The sequence below is a fragment of the Urtica dioica genome, chromosome 8 (genome assembly GCF_054948205.1).
Source record: "Urtica dioica subsp. dioica isolate 48M chromosome 8, U.dioica_male_clone48M_v1_H2, whole genome shotgun sequence".
In the NCBI taxonomy this organism is placed as follows: domain Eukaryota; kingdom Viridiplantae; phylum Streptophyta; class Magnoliopsida; order Rosales; family Urticaceae; genus Urtica; species Urtica dioica.
Genome location: NC_142763.1, coordinates 597,785 through 622,297, shown reverse-complemented (window position 1 = coordinate 622,297; position 24,513 = coordinate 597,785). Strand labels below are relative to the sequence as shown.

Here is a 24,513-nt window from a genome sequence, read left to right as displayed (position 1 = left end):
GAAAATCAATACTCAAATTAAAATGAGAAGAATTGTGAAGTGATTTAGGGAAAATGCCAAAGGAATAGGAGAAATTTAGTTAAATTCTTAACTAGCTAATGTGATCAATATTCCGTAGAAATAACAACATACAATTATTGTTTGTTTTGTGAAAATTTCAAGAACTTGTTAAAGGACTTGCGTGTATTGTACATCTTTAATCATTGTGAAAGATCCGGAAAAGTGCCATCTCATTTAATTGGTGTTTGTCATAAATTATTACTTTTTTTTTTTAATATATGTACAATTAATAGTTTTACAGTCTATCTCTTTGTGTACCTACTCTGTGGACGGTTATCGTTTCTGACATTTTCTGTCGTTTAAGAAAGGTTGTCGTTTCTGACATTTTGTGTCGTTTAAGAAAGGTTGTCGTTTCTGACATTTTGTATCGTTTAAGTGTCTCATTTACTTTTCTTTTTAAATAACGTTTAAGCATCTCTTCAAGAAGCTTTGTGTACCTACTCTATGGACAGTTATCGTTTCTGGCATTTTGTGTCGTTTAAGAAAGGTTTTTGTTTCTGGCATTTTGTGTCGCTTAAGAAAGGTTGTCGTTTCTGGCATTTTGTGTCGTTTAAGTCTCTTTTACTTTTCTTTTAAAATAGCGTTTAAGCATCTCTTCAAGAAGAGCTTTTTTTTCGCATCAATACCTATGACCAAATAGGAAATTCAAGTCCTCTGTAATCAGATTGAAGTATGTAAAAGAGTAGATACTACTGGTTTTTCCCATCTCAAGCTTGGTTTTTCCTCTGTAATAATAACAATCAGATTGTTGTTATTATTATCTTACTTAAAGTTTGGTTGAGTATATTGTAAGTAAAGACATCATTAATATCAGAGCAGGGATGAACCAGCTCAACTAGTTTATATTTGTGCTTGCCACTATGCAAATTCTCTACATGCCCTCACTGTGGCTTTGGGAAGAGCCAAGGTATGTATATATAATATATATTATGAACCATTTTTCTCTAAAATTATAATGAATTGTAAAGTAAAATATCACATATATGATATATCCAAGTGGATTCTGGCTTTTGGCCAATTTTTCAAGAGCTATATTTGAACTTAATCGACTCGTATGGCCAAATTAGACCTCTGTTGTTTTATCTATTTCTCAAATAATAAGACGTAAATTAATTAAAATTTATGTCAATTCTTGAGCATTTATGTTTATGTCCATTCTGCGAAAGCATTTCAGATATATCATGTTTATGTCCATTCTGCAAAAATCCATTGCTCAGGTAACAGAAAACAAAAATTCTAAACTATAGATTCAAAAAAAAAAAAAGGTAACACAAAACAAAAATTCTAAACTCAGCATGAGACAAGTATTATCCAAAGAAAAAGAAAAGAGTTTGGCTACATGGCCAATGAATCCATTGAGTACGTTACTCTAAGAATAAAAACCACATGAAATTGTTGATATATAAAACTGGTGCGAGGTCAGATCCAAAATTACCGCTTTCCGCCACCGCCTCCGAGCTTGGGACCTTTAGCGCCCTTGGGAAGATTGCCCTTTGTCTGACTCTTCTGCGATTTCGTCATCTCTGCTTTCTTCGCCTTCTTCTCATCCTTGCTCTTCTTGTTCCTCTCCTTAATTTCCCTTCAAAATTATTTAAACCACCCAAAAAGAATGGTCAGAGCCCTCCAAGTGTTTCTAAAGACGAGACTAGAAATGCTATGAAGATTTCTGATCATGTTAACAATCACTATTTTCGATACGCACACAGAACTAGCTAAAACATCTTTGATCAGAATTGTGACGATACGGTCTCGCGGTAAACAAGCATTTCTGGGATTGAGCAAATTCGGGTTTATCGTATAAAGGTCATACCTGAGAGCAGCCTCGCGAGCTGCGTCGCGGACTTCTGGTTTCTCGGCTCTTCTCTTCTGAATGACTTCGAGAGTGACACCAACAATGGATCTTGAGTACGGCTTCTTCGTCGAGCGACGCTTCTTCCTCACAGACTCCGCAGCAATGTCCTATTTACATCAAACACGCAATTTCAACTACATTTACTACTAGATTGATTGAGATAAACAGAATGCGAATCATTATGCAAAAAACTTATGAAATACTTATAATTTAATATAACAAATGGAAAAAAAAGCATTACAAGTGATTTACCTTCTTGTGTTGCTTGCGGTACATGGCAGTCCACGTAAGCTTGGACGGCTTCAATCGATTGTGGAAATACCTCTTGCATTTCGAGTTCACGAACAGGAAGACCTAAACACAGACCCAAAATATCGAATCAACGCAACAAAACCTAAAGCTCAAATCGACGGAATAAAACCTAAAATCAAATGAAATCTAACCTGAGAATCGGAACGAATAAAGCGGATTCCTCTCCCGGGATAGATCTTGGCTCCGCTGAAACGGCATAGCTCCGTCCTGAAAATCGCGGCGATTTCAGAAGATCGTGAAAAACATTTAATGATGAAAAAAAAAAGAACGCAACTTACTTGAGAACCATCCTGGCTGAGCTGAGGATTTCGCTCTGGTCTCTGCCGCAATTTTTTTTTTTTTTTTTTTTTTTTTTTTTTGATATTCCTTGTCTTTGTTAAACCCTAGCTAACATTCAGAGATATAAGGCCTCGATTTTGGGCTTTTTATTTTGGGCTTCTGATCCATTTGTTTGTTTTAGTGAAAATATAAAAACAAATAGGCCGATCTAATTGCCTCGCTACCACTTTTTTTTCTTAAAAAAAAAATGGCTTGATGATATTCCCCAGTAATACAATCTTAAATTATACTGGAAAAACACAAAACAATAAATAATTAAAAGATAAATTACAAGAATACCCCTTTAATTTAGAGGTCGGTAATGAATTACCCTCTTAACTCGAAAAAATCACAAAAATGACCTGAACTCGAAAAAATTCATCACAAAAAACAGTCATGCATATTCGAAAAAATTACATGTTTCAATTTCATAAATTATAGGTTTATTTAATTATTTAAACAATATTATTAATTTTTCCTTCAAATAATAATCATGTGAGAGTCATATACTCAAAATATAAGTTTTAACGAAATATTTTTTATGGAAGGGGCAATACTTTAACAGAACGGAATTCAAGTGATTTTTTGCAATTTTTTCGAGTTCAACGGGGCAGTTCGTTACCGACCCATGAATTCAATGGGTATTTTTTGTAATTATCCATAATTAAATAAACAAAGGAGGCAAAAAAGGTCATTTGGGTTGTTGATATTATAGATTACTTTGGCAGGTAAGAGTTGATGGGAAAATGTTCCGAGTGGGCTCCAACGGCTATTGTGTATTTGCGTGGCTGTTTTTATTGTTCGTGGGAACGTACTTGAGAACCATGGCTGAGGATTACGCTCCGGTCACGCCGCTCTGCGGGAATTGGGGGTTTTATGTTCTTTGTGAAACCCTAACAAAATTCAAAGTATAAGTTGGCTTTAGGGCTTGTAGGCCTCGGTATTGGACTTTTTTATGGGCTTCTAGTCCAATATAAACACGGTTAATTGTTTAATGTCGTTTCTAACTATCCAAGATGAAACGTTTGTCATTTTTTCATACCTTTAACCTTCAAAATTAATGTTTTCTTTTCTTCTTCCACCTTGTGTCCCCGAGTTTTTAGTAAAAATAGCTTTATTAAACCCATACTTTTTTTATAAAACGTGGATGGTACCATGGCAAATAACATTAAACCCTTACTTAGATGACGGAAGAATACAGTGGTTACAACAATGTTAATTGATCACTAAAGACATTCCGCATAGCACAAGGTGAGACAATCTCCATCCAATGCACATCGGAACTCACATTAAGAGCAAAACGAGCCATATTATGAGCCACTTCATTACAAGAGCACATGATAAAAACAACATCAAAGACCGAGAAAATTTTAGCTTTTACCTTAATATCATGGATGACGATACCGAGTTTCGTAGACGGGGTAGGCGAGCATGCAAAAGCATGAACAACCTCGAGACAATCGGATTGAAGTACGACATGGTGAAGCCCGATATTCTCGGCCATCATCATACCCCGGAAGATGGCGGTAGCTTCCACAATAGGAGGACAAGAGCCTGCATGGTTTGCCTAAATAGCTGAGGAAATCACCATGTCGTCGTGGTCCCGAATGATGCAGCTGGTACCGAAGCGGAGAGCTCTCGTATCCAACGCCGAATCGATGAAGATCGCCGAATTCCGGGACTCGGAGGCGGCCATACGGAGATTGAACTACCGTTGCTCGACAGGGCGTGCTTCAAGTTAGCCTTCCTATAAGCTTCAAGGTAGTCCTTGGACCAACTCACGAGCTCTTCCGGAGACCAACATTTTTTGCCGGAGACAACATTGTTCCTATAATTCCAAATTGTTTGTTTGTTCATTACATCTACGTTTAAAAAGAAGTTCTACACTAAGACAAGATTTTGGTTTAAACATTTGAGCTTTAGGCTATGTAGCTAATTCATGCAAATGTAGTTGTCAAGTAAATGGACAAGTTAAGCTAAAATTACTCAACAAAATAAAAATTGTACCTTGATAGAGTAACATTATTGTAAAGCTATAATGAGAAAGTTTTCCATTTAGAGTCTTTACTTTGATTAGGCGAGAGTTTGCAAGTTGTCAACATGAAAGAAAATTGTCCCACATCGTTCGCATGCAACTATATGGTCATGAAACTCTACATAAATATTCTGATAGCCCCTCAAATCACTCGTATCGACTCAGATTCTGAAAAACCTAAATTTAGATTCGAAATATTCATTTCCTTTTCGAAGCTCAAATCAACGCAATGAAACCCTAAGATCGTGAAAAACATTTAATGAGGAAAAAAAAACGCAACTTACTTGAGAACCATGGTGGCCGAGATGAGGATTTCGCTCTGGTCTATGCGGCAACTTGATATTCTGTCTTTGTGAAACCCTATAAGTGGGATTTAGGGGCCTTGGGCTTTTTTTTTTGGCAACGATGTTAGTTGTACCACTTTTTTTTTTTTTTTTTTTTTTTTTTTTTTTTTTATAAAGAAAACTTTATGGTTTGATGATATTTTTAAAATTTCGTAGTAATACAATCTTAAATTATACTGGAAAAACACAAAACAATAAATAATTAAAAGATAAATTACAAGAATACCCCTTAAATTCAGAGGTCGGTAACGAATTGTCCTTTTAACTCGAAAAAATCACAAAAAATGACCTGAACTCGAAAAAATCCATCACAAAAAACAGTCATGCATATTCGAAAAAATTACATGTTTCAATTTCATAAATTAATGATTTATTTAATTATTTAAACAATATTATTAATTTTCCCTTCAAATAATAATCATGTGAGAGTCATATGCTCAAAATATAAGTTTTAACGAAACATTTTTTATGGAAGGGGCAATACTTTAATAGAACATGAGTTCAAGTGATTTTTTGCAATTTTTTTAGTTCAACGGGGTAGTTTGTTACAGACCTCCGATTTCAAGAGGTATTTTTTGTAATTATCCATAATTAAATAAACAAAGGGGGCAAAAAGGTCATTTGGGTTGTTGATGATATAGATTACTTTGGCAGGTAAGAGTTGATGGGAAAATGTTCCGAGTGGGCTCCAACGGCTATTGTGTATTTGTGTGGCTGTTTTTATTATTCGTAGGAACGTAAAAATGCATTATTAAATTTAAAACGATCTTATTTGACAAAATATCTCTACTTCTTTCTGTTCAATAAAATCTCGCATTTTTTTAAAAAGACTTAAGGAAGCATCTACAAATTGGAATATTATTAAAAGAATATGATTTCTATATATCAAACTTTGCGAAAGGCCAGAAGTACACTTATCCAAGGTCATCTATACTCAGAATACCAAATTTAAACACGACATATTCTACAAGAACATAAAAAGCAGAGAAGATAGGCAATTGCTACCAGGTAAATATACAGTTACGTCAATTAAGGATATATACCTTTTCTAACAGAATATTTGCTATGAAGTTGATTAACAATGCTCAAGCTGAACTACGCATATCTACTCCAACCATATGGCAAAGATCCTGAATCAGCAACATCCAAATACCAAATGGTTTTCCCATTGTTTCCTTTGGGGAAAATTAGTACATTTGATTTAAAGCACATATTTGCATGATTACCCAAAGATATAACCCGGTATTGCACTTACACAACATCTATAAACAACAAAAAGATTCAATTCAATTACCATTTATAGCCTCCAACATAAAATAAATCAGAATATAGCTCTTGGTTATTAAGCCTTGAGAAGTTGTCAATTGTCCATGTGAATATAATACTGGCCTGACCAAGTAGATATAATTCATAAATAAAGCACGTAGTACAAATGCGTATTGTGTTGCGAGAGAATATGTTTTGCTTTACAATCGACAATTCACGTGACTTGAGCAATTATATTAATATTTGTCACCAAATTGGAATGATTGTGCGAAATGAATAGATTATTTATCAAACAAAGAATAGGAAATTTCTTGTACGCTTGCTTTCATGAAGAAAGTGGTGGTTCGCACAACAAACTGATCACTTTTTAATCGAATTAAAAGACAAATTTATTAAACTAGACATAGTTAGAGAAACAATGGATCTCTTCAAGAGCTTTTCTGCTCACCTATCTGATGTCACACAAAAAAGCTTTTTATGTGTGATAGAAAAAAACATCTTTTCAATATTGAGAAAGCGAAAGAAGAAAATAAAACAATTGAAGCAACTGGTTATTGATGATGACAACGAACAGAGACTCGTTCATTGAAGAAAATAAAACAGTTCAAGGAACTGGTTATTATGTCGTTTATTTATTCATTTTGTATTTTCTTGTCGTTTTTGTTTTAAATACGTCGTTTATTTATTCATTTGTTGCTCTTGTCGCATCTTATATGTCGTTTAGTTATTCGATTGTATTTTCTTGTCGTTTTTATTATAAATATGTCGTTTATTTATTCATTTGTTGCTCTTGTCGTATCTTATATGTCGTTTATTTATTCGATTGGATTTATTGTTGTCGCTTCTTTTATAAATATGTCGTTTATTTATTCATTTGTCGTTTTTATCGTTTCTTTTTATAAATATGTCGTTTATATATGAACCAATGGAGACAAGACGCTTCTCGTAGATCTCTGACTTTCGCAGATATGTTTTAAACAAGGACGGTTATTAAAGTACGTTGTTTTAAATACGTTTAAGCATCTCTTGAAGAAGAGCTTTTATGTGCATTAATACCTATGATCGGATAAGAAATTCAAGTCCTCTATAATCAGATTATTGAAGTATAAAAAAAAAAAGAGTTGATACTGCTGACGTTTTCTCAGCTCAAGCAAATAAGCAAGTTATATTATACACACTTTATAATTTACGTGTGATGTCGAACCCGGTCTCATTTACGTGTATTGTACATCTTTAATAATTGTGAAAGACCCGAAAAAGCGCCATCTCATTTAATCAGTGTTTGTCATAAATTATTACTTTTTTTTTTAATATATACGTACAATGAAGTTTTACAGTCTATCTCTTTATGCACCTACTCTATGGACGGTTATCGTTTCTGACATTTTGTGTCGTTTATGAAAGGTTGTCGTTTCTGACATTTTGTGCCGATTAATAAAGGTTATCGTTTCTGACATTTTGTGCCGATTAATAAAGGTTATCGTTTCTGACATTTTGTGTCGTTTAAATGTCTCTTTTACTTTTTTAAATAACGTTTAAGCATCTCTTCAAGAAGGTTTTTTTTTTTTTTTTTTTTTTTTTTTTGCATTAATACGTATGACCAAATAGGAAATTCAAGTCCTCTGTAGACTGTAATCAGATTGAAGAATAAAAAAGAGTAGATACTACTGGTTTTTCCCATCTCAAGTTTGGTTTTTCCTCTTTAATAATAATAATCAGATTGTTGTTATTATTATCTTACTTAAAGTTTGGTTGAGTATATCGTAAGGAAAGACATCATTAACATTAGAGGAAGGGATGAACCAGCTCAACTTCTCTACATGCCCTCACTGTGGCTTTGGGAAGAGCCAAGGTACGTATATATAATATATATTATGAACTATTTTTCCCTAAAATTATAATGAATATACGCCCGTCGGTAAAGTAAAATATCACATATATGATTTATCCAAGCGGATTCTGGCTTTCGGCCAATTTTTCAAGAGCTATATTTGAACTTAATCGACTCGTATGGCCAAATTAGACCTTTTCAGACACTTTTGGCCCATTTGAAGTTTTTGTGTCGTTTCTACTGTTTGTCGTTTTTTTTTTTATATATGTACTATTTAAGCCTCTTTTTCGCTAGATGCAATCAAACTTTATATTTTAAGACCCAATTTCAAAATTCACTATGAATTCGATTTGGAACCTTAAATCTGGCACTTTTTTAGATTGAATCAACTGGTTTTGGTGAGCATTGAATTATTAGGCATAACATTAGGAAAAAAAAAAACCGATGACTCCCGAAAAAGACCTCTAATATAACTCTAGAGCCTCCTCCTCTGAGAGGGATGGTTCTATTCCTATCAAATGTAAAAATAAATGCAAATATTTAATGTATAAGAAAGGTAGAAATATAATTGATGATCTCCGGTAGAATGTACAATGTAAAATCTTCAAAAAGAAAACGTGCAATAATATATAGAGCATTAAACTAACATTTCTAACCGTCGTGAAAAGTTTGAAGTATAGAAGAGTAAAACATAATACTACTGTTTTTCCACTACTATATACATCTCAAAAGCTTATTTATGTGTGTGTGTATATATATATACATACACACACACACACACATAAAACCAAGACGCAATACATACATTCTTACACACAAGCTTATATGTGCTGAATAAATGTCAATCTCTTAGAAATTGCTTTGATCTAGATATTGAACTGAAGGAATTGCAATAAAAAAGCAAAGACACCCCTTTATTATTGTTTGGTTATATACACGTAAAGAGGAGTGAAAGCAGAAGAGAACACACACACACACACACAACCTCACGATGAAATAATAGTAATATAGGAATTAATAGAGATATTATTTCAGTAAAGCTTGATAGATCATACATATCATACCATTATTCTTAAGCAGATAACTTTACCATTTGAAGGGTTGGTCTCTCTTGTGATTCAACATCACGTTGTTGTTGACCATCATAATCCTCATCATCCAAATCCATCTTCAACGAAACATAGTCCACCTTCTCTCCATAAACTTTGACCATGACCAAGTAGAGAGACACCCCAAAAGAAACCACCACAATCAAGAGAACCCCGAACTGAAGATTCACGAGCGAGTTCGCGCGATGAAGAGCCTCTTGGCCGGAACACGTCACGACTGTGTTCCCGTCCCCGTCGATCTCCATGAAGCACCCCTTCGGAACAAGCCCCGGGGTCCACAACATGACTCCGATCACAAAAAACCAAACTCCGATGAATGCAAGGCCAAGAGACTTCACAAAGCTCACGACGAAACTTTTCGGGAGAAGCATCGCGATTAGGGTTGAGATCAACGTCGCGAAAGTCAAGAGCACGAGGACGGAGTGGTATTGACCCTCGGGCCCCGCGTGGGCCCCAATGGAGTGGTGGTAAAAAAGGTTGAGCTGTTGAGCGAGGGCCATCGCAAAGAGGAGATTGCTCATGGCGTGTTTTGCCCTAACCCTAGGCCCGCGGACTCGGTCTAGGGCTATGGAGAGCGACGAGTAGGCCAAGAAAGATGCGATCATCAAGGAGTGCTCGAAATTGTGGAGATGGACGGTGGGGATTGATCCGTCGGGGTCGAATGGGCGTTGACCCAACCCGATGACAAATTCTAGGGCTATGTAGGCGATGGCGCTGATCGTGATGTAGAGGAGCTCTAAGTGCCTACACTTTGGGATTGGGAACCATGGGAGTGACGTGTACGAATTCGGGTCGAGGATGTAGAGCTTGATGTGGTTGAAGAGATGCCATATTCCGACGATGAAGAACACCAATCCCGGCCCTACATGGCCCACCAAACTCCCCATAATATTGAATTTTCTTGTGATCCTTCTTTTGGTTCTCTTTGTTATTAGAAAAAACTTAGCTACTTGGATTGGTTGGTGGATAAATAAAAAGTACGTACGTCGTGGAAATTCTTAAAGGCCATCACTATTGTGCAAGACTTTGTAGGTCGTTAAGTACAATATTGAATATCAATTCGGTTATTGGGTACTTTCGATCGAAGTGAAGTTTCAATTAACTGAAGGCGAAATATTGGATTTTTTTTTTTATATATAGTTGAAAACGGTTTAAGGATACTTAAGATGATTCAAGGCTAATTGAACATTATTGGCTATTTCTACAAGTTGAGATGACCATTCAAAGTTGTAACAGACACTAACGAAAATTAATACAAGAACAAAATGGGAAGAATTGTGTAGTGATTTAGGAAAAATGCCGTAGGAATTGGAGAAATTTAGCGAAATGCTTTTATAACTAATGTGATAATATTTCCACGAAATAACGTTAGACGATATTGCTTGTTTTTGTCAAATTTCAAGAACTAGTGTGATGATAATAGTTAAAGAGCTGGAGAAAAAGTACCATCTTTTTATCTGTGTTTGCCATAAATTATTATTACTTTCTTTTATGTAGACTTAATAGCTTTACATTATAGTATATCTCTTCCTGAAGCGAAGTACTTCCTCGTTTTCGTAATTAAAGATCGCCGCAGACGATCGCATGATTTGGAGTAATTCGTCGTTGAACAATGAAGGTTGTCGTTTCTGACATTATGTGTCGTTTAAGCGTCTCTTCAAGAGCTTTTCTGTGCACCTATCTGATATCTATTATCAAAATGGGAAATTCAAGTCCTCATCAGTAATCAGATGGAACTATAAAGGAAAGAGTTAATACTGGTGTTTTCCCAGGTGAAGCAAATAAGCAAGTTATATATATATATATATATATACACAATACATAATATCTCAGACAAATAAGCTTTTATGTGTGATAGAAAAACGTCTTTTCTTTCAACACCGAGAAAGTTCAACACCGAGAAAGCGAAAGAAGAAAATAAAACAGTTTAAGGAACTGGTTATTGATGATGACAACGAACAGAGACTCGTTCATTGAAGAAAATAAAACAGTTAAAGGAACCGGTTATTATGTCGTTGGTTTATTCATTTGTATTTTCTTGTCGTTTTTTTTTATAAATATGTCGTTTATTTATTCATTTGTTGCTGTTGTCGTATCTTTTTTATAAATATGTCGTTTATTTATTCAATTGTATTTATTGTTGTCGCTTCTTTCATAAATATGTCGTTTATTTATTCATTTGTTGTTTTTGTCGTTTCTTTGTATAAATATGTCGTTTATATATGAACCTATCTATACAAGACGCTTCTCGTAGATCTGTTGAAGTACCTCATTTTAAATACGTTTAAGCATCTCTCGAGGAAGTTCTTTTCTGTGCATTAATACCTATGATCGGATAAGAAATTCAAGCCCTCTGCAATGAGATTGAAGTATAAAAAAGAGTTGATACTGTTGGCGTTTTCCCAGTTCAAGCAATTAAGCGAGTAATATATACACTCTTTATAATTTATTACAGAAACAAAAGCAAAAGAAGAGCATAAAAAGATTCTCTTGAACTGGTTTATTGATGATGGGAACAAAACAAAGAGAGAGAGAGAGAGAGATATGAGGAAGGATCAGGAGAGGCCGATGACTCTTCCGGTGGCGGTGTCGAGGTCGATATCGTAAAAGCAAGGGCGGGTGGGAAGGCCGGGCATGGTGCTCATAGTGCCGACGAGAGGGTAAATGAAACCGGCTCCGATGCTCGCTCTCACGTCCCGAATCGGAAGAACGAACCCGCTCGGAGCTCCTTTCTCCGCCGCATTGTGCGAAAACGAGTACTGAGTCTTTGCCATGCAGATCGGCAGACCCGAAAACCCTTGCTTCCCATACATCTCTATCTGTTTCTCCGCCTGTTTTTTTTTTTTTTTTTTTTTTCCCCCACACAAAATTTATCATCAATAAGCTATACAATTTCCCATACATCTCTATAGCCTTGAAATTTTCACGAACCAAAAAAACAGGACTAGTAAAACGCTAAAGAGTTTTTATTCTGTCTTTCATTTAGTGACTCGTCAGGGTGATCGTCGTTAACGTAACAACGTTTGTAACAACCATAAAATCATCTTCTGAGTTCAGTTCTACAACTTTTTGCTCAAATAAAAAAGATAGTTCCAAGTCTAATTTCGTTGTATCTGCATTGAAAAGTGTGTTAACGGGCCGGGGTTTACCTGTTCCGAGTACTCAACTCCAGCGGCGCCGTAAGACCTTGCAATGGCCTCAATCTTCTCTTTGATACCCATATCCAACGAATACAAAAACTTCAACGGCTGCGTAACATCCTCGCAGGCTCTTTGGACAGCAATCCCCAAGTTAACCTGAAAAAAAAAAAAAAAATCACGTTGTTCCGGGATCATTATAATCCATTGCAGTTAAGATATACACAAATCGTCGTGCAAGGCTAGTTTTAGAGTTAATTAGTTTGTCTGAGGACCATTTTGTTCGAAAGACTAGTTTTCAAGGACCAAAACGCAACGAGCATGGTAAGCGAGAACAGATAACTAACCGCGCCTTTTCCACCGTGAGCATGGTGAGAGCAAACGACGGCATCGTAGGCTCCGGCGGCGAGGGCGGCGTTCCTGACGGCGTCGAGCTCCGCGTCGGAATCCGTCGAGAATTTGTTGATGGCCACGACGACGTTGACGTTGTAAGACTTGGTGTTGGCGATGTGGCGAGCGAGGTTGACGCAACCGGCCTCGACCAACCCCACGTTCTCCGCCACGTAAGCCTTGTCCAGAGGCTTTCCGGCGACCACGTCGGGCCCGCCTCCGTGCATCTTCAGAGCCCTTATCGTCGCGACGATCACCGCGCACTGCGGCGTCAGACCGCTGCACCGGCACTTGATGTTCATGAACTTCTCGGCCCCGATGTCGGCCCCGAACCCGGCCTCGGTGACCACGAACCCGCCGGGCCCCACGAGCTTGAGCGCGATCTTGTCGGCCACGACGGAGGAGTTCCCGTGGGCGATGTTGGCGAACGGGCCCGCGTGGACGAGCACGGGGGTCCCCTCGAGGGTCTGCATCAGGGTCGGGTTGATCGCGTCCTTCATGAGCACCGCGAGAGCTCCGCCGACCCCGAGGTCGTCGGCGGTGACGGGGTCGCCGGAGCGGCTGTTTCCGACGACCATCCTCCCGAGCCGCTCCCTCATGTCGGCGAGCGAGGTGGTGAGGGCCAGCACCGCCATGATCTCGCTGGCGACGGCGATGTCGAACCCGGTCTCTCTCACCATCCCTTTCTCCTCGGGGCCTTGTCCGATGGAGATCTTCCGGAGGAACCGGTCGTTGACGTCCATGACCCTCCGCCACGTGACGGAGTCGGGGTCGATGTCGAGCCTCGCGAAGCGCTTGACCTCTTCGGGGGTGAGGTCTCGGGGCCGGGTTTTGGCGATGCCGAGCTTGGAGAGGCGTCGGAGCATGATCGGGGCGAAGGTTCGGTTTCCTTCCTTGTTGAGCGGGCAGAGGCGGTTGAGGAGGGCTTTGTCGGACTGAGACGACTCGTGGAAGATTCGGGCGTCGATGGCGGCGGCCAAGAGGTTGTTGGCGGCGGCGATGGCGTGGATGTCTCCGGTCATGTGAAGATTGAACTCCTCCATCGGAATCACCTGGCTGTACCCTCCGCCCGCCGCCCCGCCTTTGATCCCGAAAGTCGGTCCTTGCGACGGTTGACGAACACACGTCACCACCTGAGTTTGATTGGATTATTAGAGATCAAATATGTGTCGTTTATATCTAGATATAAACGACTAAGTACGACCAGTTGTATTTTCCATATCTATCAAATTCGTGTCGAGAGCTTAATTAACCACGCGAAAAGCAAAGGGAAATTGACAACAATAATACCAATTGTTTGTTGTTTACCAAAATATTATCGCATCTAGTACCAAATCGGTCACGAATTTAGTTGATTTCGTGACACATTGGTCACGAACTGTTTGTCACTTACCAAAAATCAACCAAAATCCAAATATAACACATCTAATATCAATTGTTTGTCACTTACCAAAAATCAACCAAAACAAAAATATTAAGAAATCTAGTACCAAATCGGTCACGAATTGAGTTGATTTTGTTACACATTGGTCACGAACTGGTTGCAGTTCTTGACCGATTTCGTACTAAATATGTCAATATTTGAGTCGTGATTGATTTTTGGTAAGCGACGAGCAAACGATATTATTGCTGTCAATTTCGCAAAAGCTAAATCGAATCCAGTGCCGACAAATTCTTAATCAGGAGAGAGAAGCAACGGAGAGTGAAGCGATAAGTGTAGGGGAAAAGAAGGAAGGACCTTTTTATCGAGAAAAGCACCCAAAGCTTGGCAAAGTCCGACGGTGGTGGTGGATTTGCCTTCTCCGAGAGGCGTCGGAGTAATCCCTCCCACCACCACATAATATCCGTCTTTGCTGTCTTTCAGCTCGTCATACACTGATAGCAAAACCTATACGTACATACATACACAAACCCTAAATATTAGTAATTTACACGCAGAGCCAAACAATCAATCACAGACAGAGAGAGAGAGAGAGGCTTTTACTATCACGAAATCAGACGAACGAGAGGGAAAAGAGAGTGAGAGAATAAATTACCTTGGCTTTGTATTTTCCGTATAGATCGTAGTGATTAGGGCTGAGATTCAGATCTCCGGCGATCTCGGAAATGTGAAAGGGCTGAACGGAGTTGGCAATGTCTATGTCGGCGGGCACAGGGGAAACCACTTCGAGCTTCCTCAGAGTCTTGGAAGAACTCATTTCTCTAGAATCTCAAACTCTGATCTCAGTTTGGGTTTCTGGTTCGAGCTTGATCCACAGAGAGCTGGGATTTCGATTTCGTTTTCTTCTTCTTATCCGAGAGGGGACAACAAGCTCACTAATCAAAGCGATTCTGATTTACTTTGTTAATTTTAGACGAGAGAGAGATTACGAGCCATCGAGTAATTTACGTAAATGTCCCTGCTTTTGTAATAGTGTAGCCTCCAATATTGCCTGTAGACTTTGATATATATATAATTACGGAATTATTTAAAGAAAAATGCCAAGGGAAATAGGGATAAACAAAAGAGGAGAAAAGTGAAAAACAAGAAGAACAAAACAAATAGTAAGCGGAAACGTAATGCATGAATTTGTCTTTTCAAGACAAAAACAAAAATGGGTGCATCAAGAGGTACTCTTTACACGAATAAACGTTCACTAAATTCAATTAAGATAAGAAGAAGAGGGAGAAAAAAAAAATTATTCACAATTTGTATGCCGCGAGAAACTTCACATCACATGTAGCAATTAAACAAATTAATATTCAATATTTTATGTTAATTTCGTATGATTAAAGGTACCCTCGGGAATCGGGACCTCATGTGCGTTAATAAATAATTGAATCTTCGAAGCCGATCATCTCTTCAAGGTCGAATTTTTTTGTATAAATGTCAGGTATTTATACAATCGATGCTTAACAAATTTGTTTTTCCCAATCGAATTTCAATGTAAAATTTTGTATAAATGTCAGGTATTTATAAGAGACAAACATAGACATAGAAAACTACCATAAGTAAGGGCAATTAATGTCATTTAAAAAAAAAAATTAGTGATAACTTGCACTTGTTACACCGCAACTTGAAACTTCACATCAAAGGGTTGTCTTTAAAAGGATTGATATTCAAATAAATTCAATTAAAATAAGAAACAAGTTACAGCTTCAATAGAGTACAGAATTCAGTTAAATTCCCTCAAATCAAAAGTACTCTTTAAAACTAATTAATATCCAATAACATCATTTATATTAAGAAATAATTACATCTTGCATAACAAAGAATTAGAAAATTACAAGTCTGATATTGAGCATTGGACAAATAAGCAATACAAAAAGGGAAAAAAAAAATTAAATTTCTTGTATCATAAGAACAACATGTTCTTTATTCCTAGTTAATATATTGCATCATAAAATTGATCATCATCATCCATGGACGGAATCCTCGTCACCCTAGGGGACGAAGATGATTGATCAGCCACGAAAGGCAATTCGGAGAACGATGACATCATCCGAATAAAGCTCGATGATCTCGCATGGTTGAAGCTTAAGGACCTAATGATCTTACTATTATTGGAGAAGATATCTGAAGAGCTTCTTAGAATGACATAAACCAAGGCTTGAACCATAAAGAACACAACCACTTTGAGCAAAATGTCTCCCAACAAGCTGGTCTCCAAAGCCATTTTTTAGAGCGTTTCTGAAGATGTATGTGATGTGAGTGCAGATATATGACTACGTACGTACGTGAATGAATGCATATTCAAGTCTTGAAGAAGCTTTTACAGAGATTGAATGGAGAGGAAAGTGGAAGGAAAAAGCATGAACTTTAGTCTTTGATAAGCTTTGTGTGACCTTTTATTGAAGCCGCCTCTTTGAGGACAAGTTATAGTTTGACTACACGCAATACCATATAAAATTGAGGAAATTATTGTATACATAATTATCGTTTGTAATTGTCCATGAATAAACTAGTGAATCGAAGAGGTCCAATAGTTGTGCTTTGAATAGTTAATCTCGTGATTTGTATTATTCAAAGAGGACTGCTATTTATCACGGGCCCGAATTTAGACGATCCACACCCTGTGTGACAAGTGAAGCAATTTTAAGTAGTTTTTGGTGTTTATTACTTTTGTTGGGGTGTGATCGTGAGTCGCGTCAAAAATTATTTCCCTTATTCAAAAGATAATTGAGTTGTTAATTAACAGTAGATAGGTAGGCCTCAATCTTAACGTGCATATATTTTTTTATTAGGGTTATGTATTATTGTCATAATTTGACTTATTCTTATCTCTCTCGTAAGTTGAGTTGTAACTATATATAATTGAATAAATGTTTTTTATTCAAATAATTATCTAATTTTTTTTTTATTTTTTTCATATTTTTTATTACTTGAAACAAAATTCTAAATAAGTTCTTGACAAAGTTGTCACAAAAATGAGATTTTATGAGAAGTTTATGTAATATTGTGACGGATTTGATATTACGCATAGAAAACTATTTTTTTTGGCGAGTTTGATTAAAAATTAACATATAAGATAGTAATATTCATGTTCAATTATCTTAGTCATATTTATGTGATATGATCAGCTGCGTTTGCATATTTCTTGACAATAATACTTGGAAAGAAAAAAAAAATTAAAATATTGATGTCTTGACTCTTTCTATAGAATTGTAATTACTTGGGGAAAAAGTATCTATACAAGTAACAAATGTATGTATGTTCTTTAAGAAAGAAATAAATAAAAAAGAGAGAGGAAATTATCTTGCGGATAAAAGCAAGCAACTTCCACTGTCCTATACGCTTTAATCTTATCATTATTATTGTTGCTTCTTTTTATAGTTGAATTCACTAAAATCTCGTGGGACTTGGAAAAAGCAAATATAATTAATTATACGCAAAATCAACTAATGGAAACTTGAAAAAAAAAACAAAAAACAAATATAAAAGGGTATAGTAGTGATATGAGGATTATAGAAATCCTTGCCAATATGATTAATTTACAACAAAATTCTGATTCGTTGTCAGTCAAAGAAAAGAAAAAACAAGTAATAGAAGGGTATAGAGTGACCATGATTTGAATCCTATATTAATTTTGCTCTTGACTGAAACATTACACTTGATATTGATATGATTTTGTTGTGCACAAGATGATCAACTCACAATTTATAATGTCTAATCACATATCATAACATTGAACTATACATATTTCGACTAGTGCTATAACAACAAATAGAGTATAGCCAAGCGGTCTTCATATAATATCATTAAATAAGTTGGCGATCTTCTTCGGAGAAGGGTTGATCAGTGGCTTGAGGAAAATCGGAGATGGAAGCAAAGATTCGAGCGATGCTTGAAGATCTCATCGCTTCGAAGCTCGTCGATTTTTTGTTGGAGAACAAATTTGATGAGCTTGAAAGAATGAGATAAACAAGAGCTTGGACCATCACAAACACAATCACCTTCAACAACACTTCTCCTACTAAACTCTCCTCTTCAACCATATTATCACTCATTATAGTATATTGGAGTTTTTCTGAATATTTTGTTAGAGGAATATAGTTTGCTATATGATTTTTTTATTCATCAAGCAATGTTATTGTGTTCTATATTTATAGATGTGTATAGAGGACAACATATAGAAAAAAAGAACAAGTTAGGATAGGAAAGAAACTAGTAGACACATGCAGTCCATGAAGATACCACTTTTTTTTTTTTTTTTTTTTTTTTTTTTAGATATAATCATATGATAAATAGGACAAGATTGTGTGTAACATATAGATATGAGTCAAGTGGGGCTAATCCTTTAATGGTAGTTGGAAAATAACTCCAAACTTGGAAGTGGTAGTTAAAAAGGAACACGACCTTATTATGTCTCATGCCATTATATAAAATATAGTCTTACCTTTCCTTTATAAGTTAAAATGATCCGTTTAACAGATATTTCAATTTCTACGCTCTACAAATTATGTTGTTGAAATATAAATATAATTGAGTCTGATGGTTTTCTTACCTAAATTGAACATATGTTACTATAGAAGTATAAGGTCACACACCTCCATAAATTTACCGACGCACTAAGTAAAAAGTACGAGAGCCAAATTTTCAGTAGTTTTAGACCATATATTATTTTTCATAATGAATAACTGTCAATTATCTAAAATAAATCCAAGTAATTAAGCTAATCGTATCATCGTGCTTAATAATTTCTAGGGCATACGTAATTTATGTAACGAAAAGGTAATATTAATGTGTGTGTATTCACGAGGAAAAAACGACTATATGTGACTCATTCGTGCAAATTAAGAAGATTTATAGAAGTTTGCGCGTTGGGCAAACATGCCATTGAATATTGAAGCTAAATTTATGTTTATACACTTCACGCCACAAAGTTTGTAATGTATAAGAAGAAGAAAAATATTAAAAGAAATACCAAGTCACTGAAGCAACAACATAATCTGTTTCATGCTTTTAGGCCTCTTTATGTTCAGGAAATCAGCAAGAAGATCCCTCTCGTGTTCTTAAAAGCGTAATTGAATTATATCATACAATTTGTAACATAATAAGCTTAGTGTAAAACAAGTGTCTTACGCTTATCCAATTCAATATATTATAGATTAGTGGGAAAACCGATAAAATAAGTTGCAATTGGGCTTCAGCGATTGTGCTTCATTGGACACATACACTAAGACCTATAATTCTCAAATCTCAACCCACGCACATAGCCATGGATGCATGCCGTTATTTTGTACTTTATTTCAAAAATAGCGTGTTTAAAACTATTCTTACAAAAATAATAATTTTTTAGGTTGCGTATAGTTATTTTTCTTGAGTTTTCCTGATGTTTACCATTTTTTTTAAAGTTGTATGTTGTATTTTGTTTATTTACTATTTACAATTTCGTTTATAAGAAAAAATATTTATCATGTAAAAATAATATTTTAAAAAAATTAAAATAGCCGCTTTATAAAAATGTAACACTTAACAAATGTTATTTTTGTAATTTCCTTGTATGCATTGTGATTGTATATGCATAGGGCATTGGACGTATGAGCAATACATGATCTCCATGACTTTTTGATGGATTTCTGTGAAATTTCAAGTAATTTTACTATGTTCTTCGATAATATTTGATATCCATAAAACATACAAAGAAAAAAAACGTCTTTTAATTCATCATATGGATTATGAATGTTATTATTCGAAGCCTTGAGCATTTATCTTGATTGGTTAAACTTCAAGCATATAATTATGGTTACTGTTATGACGTCATTTATTCGTACGGAAAAAACGACAATCCAAAATGTCAAGATCAAATGATCCTCCCGTCAAATGACATGAAATCGAAAGATCTTTCACCAAAATGAATTGAGTGTCTTAAGAATTGAGACTATCAAACAACGAATTGAATAAAATTCTTTTCATATTTCTCTTACGAATTTTACAGAGTAACTTTTACTTATAAATAGAATGGAACGTTGTTTGACGTCCAACCTTTTCCTTATAAATTTTACGAATTTTTTTTAGATAAAAAAGAATTCGCTTTATAACGGGCTGATTGACTATGGCATTTCGAAATTTTGAAAAAACGTTGGCGTGTGGGAACTGTCACCTTCTTCATCATCAAAATCGAAATAAAATAATTTAATAAATAATATGCAGATTTGTCAAAAAAATAAAAATAAATAAATAATATGCAGAGACAAGTATTAAATACGATGACACAAATCAATAAACAAATTAATTAATTAATGATCACTCACGTCTATTTATAACCAAACATATACCCACACGAGTCCAATTATACACACACATACATACATATAATATGTAAAGCTTTGTCTGTTTCCTAAATTATTTTAATAGCTCCGAGACATTGCCAGAGAAAAGACGCCCGTATTATCGCATACATGTGTACAACTGAGCGTGCGACTCGTATTCATGTGTAATAGGAATTCAACAAAAAAAAAAAATATAAATTAAGACCCAAAGGACAATCTTGACTCTTTTAATATATATTGGCATTATAATTATTCTCAAATCGATCTAGGACGACGCATAATCCAGAACTACGGGAGCTTCATTTGCGGACTGACTCTTCTCGAACTCAACCCATCCAAGTACGTACAGTTGTTTTTTTTTTTTTTTTAGGTTGAGAAAAATAAAGATTGAATCTTTGAGTAAAGCAAGTTGTGGGTAGTGGAAATCAGGATCAGAATCACATCTGGGCTTGAAAATCCCATCTGGGTTTTTTTTTATTGTTTATATTTTTTTGCTCGTTCTTCATTGAGTTGGTTTGTAGAGAGGTTTATTATAAAGTCTAAGTTGTTCTTTGGTGAGTGAGTTTATTCGTCACTGCCCTTTCATACTTCTTTTTTTGTCTCTGTTAATCGATTGTTGTTTGATTCTTTAACGTTAGGAAGTGTGTTTATTCAATTCTTGTATGTTGGTGTCTTCTAGTGATATAGAATCTTTGGTGGTTTGAATCTTTAGAAGAGTCAATAGTGACTGTGGTTATTTTTCCAAGCCAAACTCTTAAGCAATTTATTACAAGAAAAATTAATAAATAACCAAAATGATTCGGTGTGCTTGGCTTTATTAGCATAAAGAAGATTCGAGTGTCAGAAACTGGCTGAGGAGCTGAAATTGGTTCAAAGAAGTGTTTTAAAGCGTAAACAATTCATTTTGAATTTGGCTTAAACTTTGAACTTTGAAGAGAAACTTTTCTATTTTTTATATATATCGTACATCGTGTTTTCGAATATTTAACAAAGTTTGAAGCTTTATTCCTCTTTCGTGATGATGACCACACTTTAATCTCTCTCTCTTTTTTTTTCCGTTAGTTTTTTTGGAGACCATACTTTAATCTTTGAGCAGACAGAATAAAGGGGACTGTGAAATCTATACCCATTGAAAAAAGAAATAAAGTTGTTACTTTTCTTCACACTGTGCCTTAAACTATTCTGTGTCACTCTCACATACGACACAGTCACTGAAGAAGATGAATCAAATTTAGCCCTTGATTTGGAAGTTTTAGTTTTTTCCCGGAAAATGTACTGCCCGGAAATAACGGAGTCCCGTGTGGCGTTCGTGGACGGCAACGCTGCGCCTTCGAATTTCGAGCTGCGAAGCTCTCCTTTCATCAAGAAAACCAGCACCAACAATTTCGGCGGGAGTCTTGGGACGGTGACATCATCGAATAACAATGACGTTCACGAGTTGCTCGAGTGCCCGGTTTGCATGAACCTCATGTACCCTCCGATTCACCAGGTACAAGTGTGTTTTCGAATCTCAGGTTCTCCTTTTCGAGGAGTTTAGTGAGGAGGTGATTAAAATGGCTTTTTGTATTGCCTTTACTCGGATTTCAGTTTGTTTTTTTTTCCGTGTGATCTAGTTTGCATTTTTCTTTTCCTTTCCCATCCATTTCCTATTCTTTTTATCCTATCGAGTTAAAAAAAACTTTTGCTTGGTTTTTTGCTTGAAACTTGGATAAGATAAAAGTAATAATAGGTAGATAAGTCAGGAGTTAATATAGGAATACTTAAGTTAACTTAGCCTGTATGTAAATGGGATTAGGAGAGAAAATTTAGTGAAATATGTATGAGAGATTCCTTTACAGATTCTTTTCGTTTAAGGACCTTTGCAGATTCTTGAATTTCGCCTGTTTTGCCACTCGCCCTTTGGCGTTTTTTTTTACCCACTTCAATTGTAACCAGCTTTTGACATGTCGGCGGTTTTTTTTTTTTTCCCGTCTTGAATTTTCCACGTAAATCTGTGTGTTCTTGTTTTCGTATTTAATTGCTCCAACATCATCAATTTCTAACCATATTGTGTACTGTCCAAAATGCTATCCGGTTATTCACGCAAATCTACGCGCTCGACTCTCTATTTTATTGCTTCACCGTCATCGATTTCCAACCATTTTTTTTCTAGTATCCGAAATGGTCACAGGTTTTTCACGCAAATCTACTTGTTGTATTCGTATATTATTACTCTACCGTCATCGATTTCCAACCCATTTTTTTTTCTAGTATCCAAATGTTCTCGGGTTTTTTCACGTAAATCTACGTCTTTCTTGATCTTTGTATTCTATTGCCCGACCGTCGTGATCAATATCCAAATGTTTTTTTGGGGCGCAGTGTCCGAGCGGTCACACGGTGTGTTCGAGCTGCAAGGCTCGGGTGCAAAACTGCTGTCCGACGTGCCGTCAAGAGCTCGGGAACATCCGGTGCCTGGCTCTCGAGAAAGTGGCGGAGTCGCTGGAGATGAGGTGTCGCTACGAGGCGCTGGGTTGCCACGACATATTCCCGTACTACGCGAAGCTCAAGCACGAGAAGAGCTGCAAAAACCGGCCCTTCAACTGCCCTTACGCCGGAGCCGAGTGCAGCGTCACCGGAGACGTCCCGTCCCTCGTGGCCCACCTCAAGGACCACCACCGCGTCGACATGCACGACGGCTCCACCTTCAACCACCGCTACGTCAAGTCCAACCCCCACGACATCGAAAACGCCACCTGGATGTTGACCGTGAGTTTTAATCAAGCTTTTAATCTTACAGTTTTGGTTTGCCATTTAGCCAACCTTTAGTAAGTTTCTGATAAATAGCCCTGACTAAATATTTACACGCGTAAATTGACTGAAATATTGTACCAAATATTGACTATTTACCTAAAAGGCTAAAACTTACAAAATATTAGTTATTTACCTAAAATTTACAAAACGTTGGCTAATTTGCTAATTATTATTGTGGGTCGAGAGATTGTCTACACATTTTTAGGGGACGGTGAATTTGTTGCTTTTTGAGTCCCCATTGGAAGCCTCTCTCTGAATTTGTCGTCTTTTTGTTTGGTCCGGTGGCTATCTAGCCATATGAAATATTAGAAATTTTGAAATAGCCAACGTTTTGTTAATTTTTGGTAAATAGTCACGTAAATCTATTTACTTTATCAAAATAATAAAAGTCACAGAGTAAATTTATAATAAATATGTGTAAATAATGTTGGTTACATCATATTTTTTGCTATTTACAATACATTTTTGCTATTTACGAAAAAATTACTAAAATGTTGGCTAAAACGCAAACGCTTATGTTTATGTGGCTTATATCGCTAAATTTCTGTTATTTTTTTGTGTGTGTTGGGGGGGATTGAAAGGTGTTCAACTGCTTTGGTCGGCAGTTTTGCCTTCACTTTGAGGCGTACGAGATGGGGAGAGGGGCGGCGGTGTACATGGCGTTTGTGCGGTTCATGGGAGACGAGGAGGAGGCCAAGCAGTTCAGCTACAGCCTCGAGGTCGGCGGCAGCGGCAGGAAGCTGACGTGGCAGGGGGTCCCGCGAAGCATCCGAGACAGCCACCGCAAGGTCAGGGACAGCCAGGACGGCCTCATCATCCACCGCTCCCTCGCCCTCTTCTTCTCCGCTGGAAACCGCCACGAGCTCAAGCTCAAACTCGCCGGCCGCATTTGGAAGGAGAATTGACTTCCCAACCTTTTCATTTTTTATTTATTTTTATTTTAGTCTAGTGTAAATTGTTTGGGTATGTATGTATGTATGTGTGTAATGCTTGCTTGAGATTCTGTTCACTTCGTCTTTCATTGGTTAATAAATCATGTTCAAAGAAAAATCAATGACATTACGAATATTAAGATCATCAAGCTGAACTGATTATTTACTTAATATTTATATATATAAAAGTAATTATTTATCCAAGATTTACGAAATATTGATTAGTTAGCAATATCAAACTATAAATGTGATTATTTATTTAATAGATTATTTTTTAAAATGAGTTTATGAAACAAATTAATCCGAAAGTTATTTTTAGTTTACCATTTAACACTCAAAATTTAAACAGTTAGTACGACTAATAAAGTAAAATAAAAAGTTAGAT

At 36.3% G+C, this 24,513-nt stretch overlaps 4 protein-coding genes across 7 annotated transcripts; 1 reads left to right on the top strand and 3 right to left on the bottom strand.

The window, feature by feature from the left end:
• Positions 1-1,326: 1,326 nt before the first annotated feature.
• Positions 1,327-4,929, bottom strand: LOC149386938 (large ribosomal subunit protein eL24-like). Of its 3 annotated transcripts, none has more exons than XM_089623985.1 (5): positions 4,862-4,929; positions 2,356-2,431; positions 2,165-2,266; positions 1,871-2,019; positions 1,327-1,639 (listed from the first exon to the last, which is right to left on the bottom strand). In XM_089623985.1, exons 1-5 carry the CDS (start codon positions 4,870-4,872, stop codon positions 1,492-1,494), a joined length of 486 nt encoding a protein of 161 aa, XP_089480111.1. In that variant the 5' UTR covers positions 4,873-4,929; the 3' UTR covers positions 1,327-1,491. The 3 variants fall into 3 exon arrangements, with proteins under 3 accessions (XP_089480111.1, XP_089480112.1, XP_089480110.1); XM_089623986.1 differs by lacking the exon at positions 4,862-4,929 and adding an exon at positions 3,358-3,369; XM_089623984.1 differs by lacking the exon at positions 4,862-4,929 and adding an exon at positions 2,503-2,596.
• A 4,161-nt stretch (positions 4,930-9,090) lies between these two features.
• On the bottom strand, positions 9,091-10,014 carry LOC149386937 (uncharacterized). The gene has a single exon (XM_089624736.1). It carries the CDS (start codon positions 10,012-10,014, stop codon positions 9,091-9,093), a length of 924 nt encoding a protein of 307 aa, XP_089480862.1.
• A 1,441-nt stretch (positions 10,015-11,455) lies between these two features.
• Positions 11,456-14,998, bottom strand: THFS (10-formyltetrahydrofolate synthetase). Its single transcript, XM_089624445.1, has 5 exons — positions 14,691-14,998; positions 14,393-14,542; positions 12,612-13,787; positions 12,277-12,423; positions 11,456-11,958 (listed from the first exon to the last, which is right to left on the bottom strand). The coding sequence occupies exons 1-5, from the start codon at positions 14,850-14,852 to the stop codon at positions 11,683-11,685; spliced, it is 1,911 nt and encodes a 636-aa protein (XP_089480571.1). The 5' UTR covers positions 14,853-14,998; the 3' UTR covers positions 11,456-11,682.
• A 5,485-nt stretch (positions 14,999-20,483) lies between these two features.
• Positions 20,484-24,290, top strand: LOC149386935 (E3 ubiquitin-protein ligase SINAT2-like). 2 transcript variants are annotated; one of them, XM_089624447.1, is made up of 4 exons: positions 20,484-20,745; positions 21,615-21,895; positions 22,765-23,151; positions 23,778-24,290. In XM_089624447.1, exons 2-4 carry the CDS (start codon positions 21,677-21,679, stop codon positions 24,099-24,101), a joined length of 930 nt encoding a protein of 309 aa, XP_089480573.1. In that variant the 5' UTR covers positions 20,484-20,745; positions 21,615-21,676; the 3' UTR covers positions 24,102-24,290. The 2 variants fall into 2 exon arrangements, with proteins under 2 accessions (XP_089480573.1, XP_089480572.1); XM_089624446.1 differs by having other exon boundaries at positions 20,629-20,745; positions 21,469-21,895.
• The last annotated feature ends 223 nt before the right edge of the window (positions 24,291-24,513 follow it).

Excerpts from the sequence above, each read along its gene's own strand:
- LOC149386935 (XM_089624447.1), top strand. The coding sequence starts at position 21,677 with ATGTACTGCCCGGAAATAACGGAGTCCCGTGTGGCGTTCGTGGACGGC. Across the intron at positions 21,896-22,764 it reads TGTACCCTCCGATTCACCAG|TGTCCGAGCGGTCACACGGT; the intron begins GTACAAGTGTGT and ends TTTGGGGCGCAG. Across the intron at positions 23,152-23,777 it reads ACGCCACCTGGATGTTGACC|GTGTTCAACTGCTTTGGTCG; the intron begins GTGAGTTTTAAT and ends GGGGATTGAAAG.
- LOC149386938 (XM_089623985.1), bottom strand. Across the intron at positions 2,267-2,355 it reads TTATTCGTTCCGATTCTCAG|GTCTTCCTGTTCGTGAACTC; the intron begins GTTAGATTTCAT and ends GTCTGTGTTTAG. Across the intron at positions 2,020-2,164 it reads ACCGCAAGCAACACAAGAAG|GACATTGCTGCGGAGTCTGT; the intron begins GTAAATCACTTG and ends TGATGTAAATAG.
- THFS (XM_089624445.1), bottom strand. The coding sequence starts at position 14,852 with ATGAGTTCTTCCAAGACTCTGAGGAAGCTCGAAGTGGTTTCCCCTGTG. Across the intron at positions 13,788-14,392 it reads GTGCTTTTCTCGATAAAAAG|GTGGTGACGTGTGTTCGTCA; the intron begins GTCCTTCCTTCT and ends AATCAAACTCAG. Across the intron at positions 12,424-12,611 it reads CTCACGGTGGAAAAGGCGCG|GTTAACTTGGGGATTGCTGT; the intron begins GTTAGTTATCTG and ends TTTTTTTTTCAG.
- LOC149386937 (XM_089624736.1), bottom strand. The coding sequence starts at position 10,014 with ATGGGGAGTTTGGTGGGCCATGTAGGGCCGGGATTGGTGTTCTTCATC.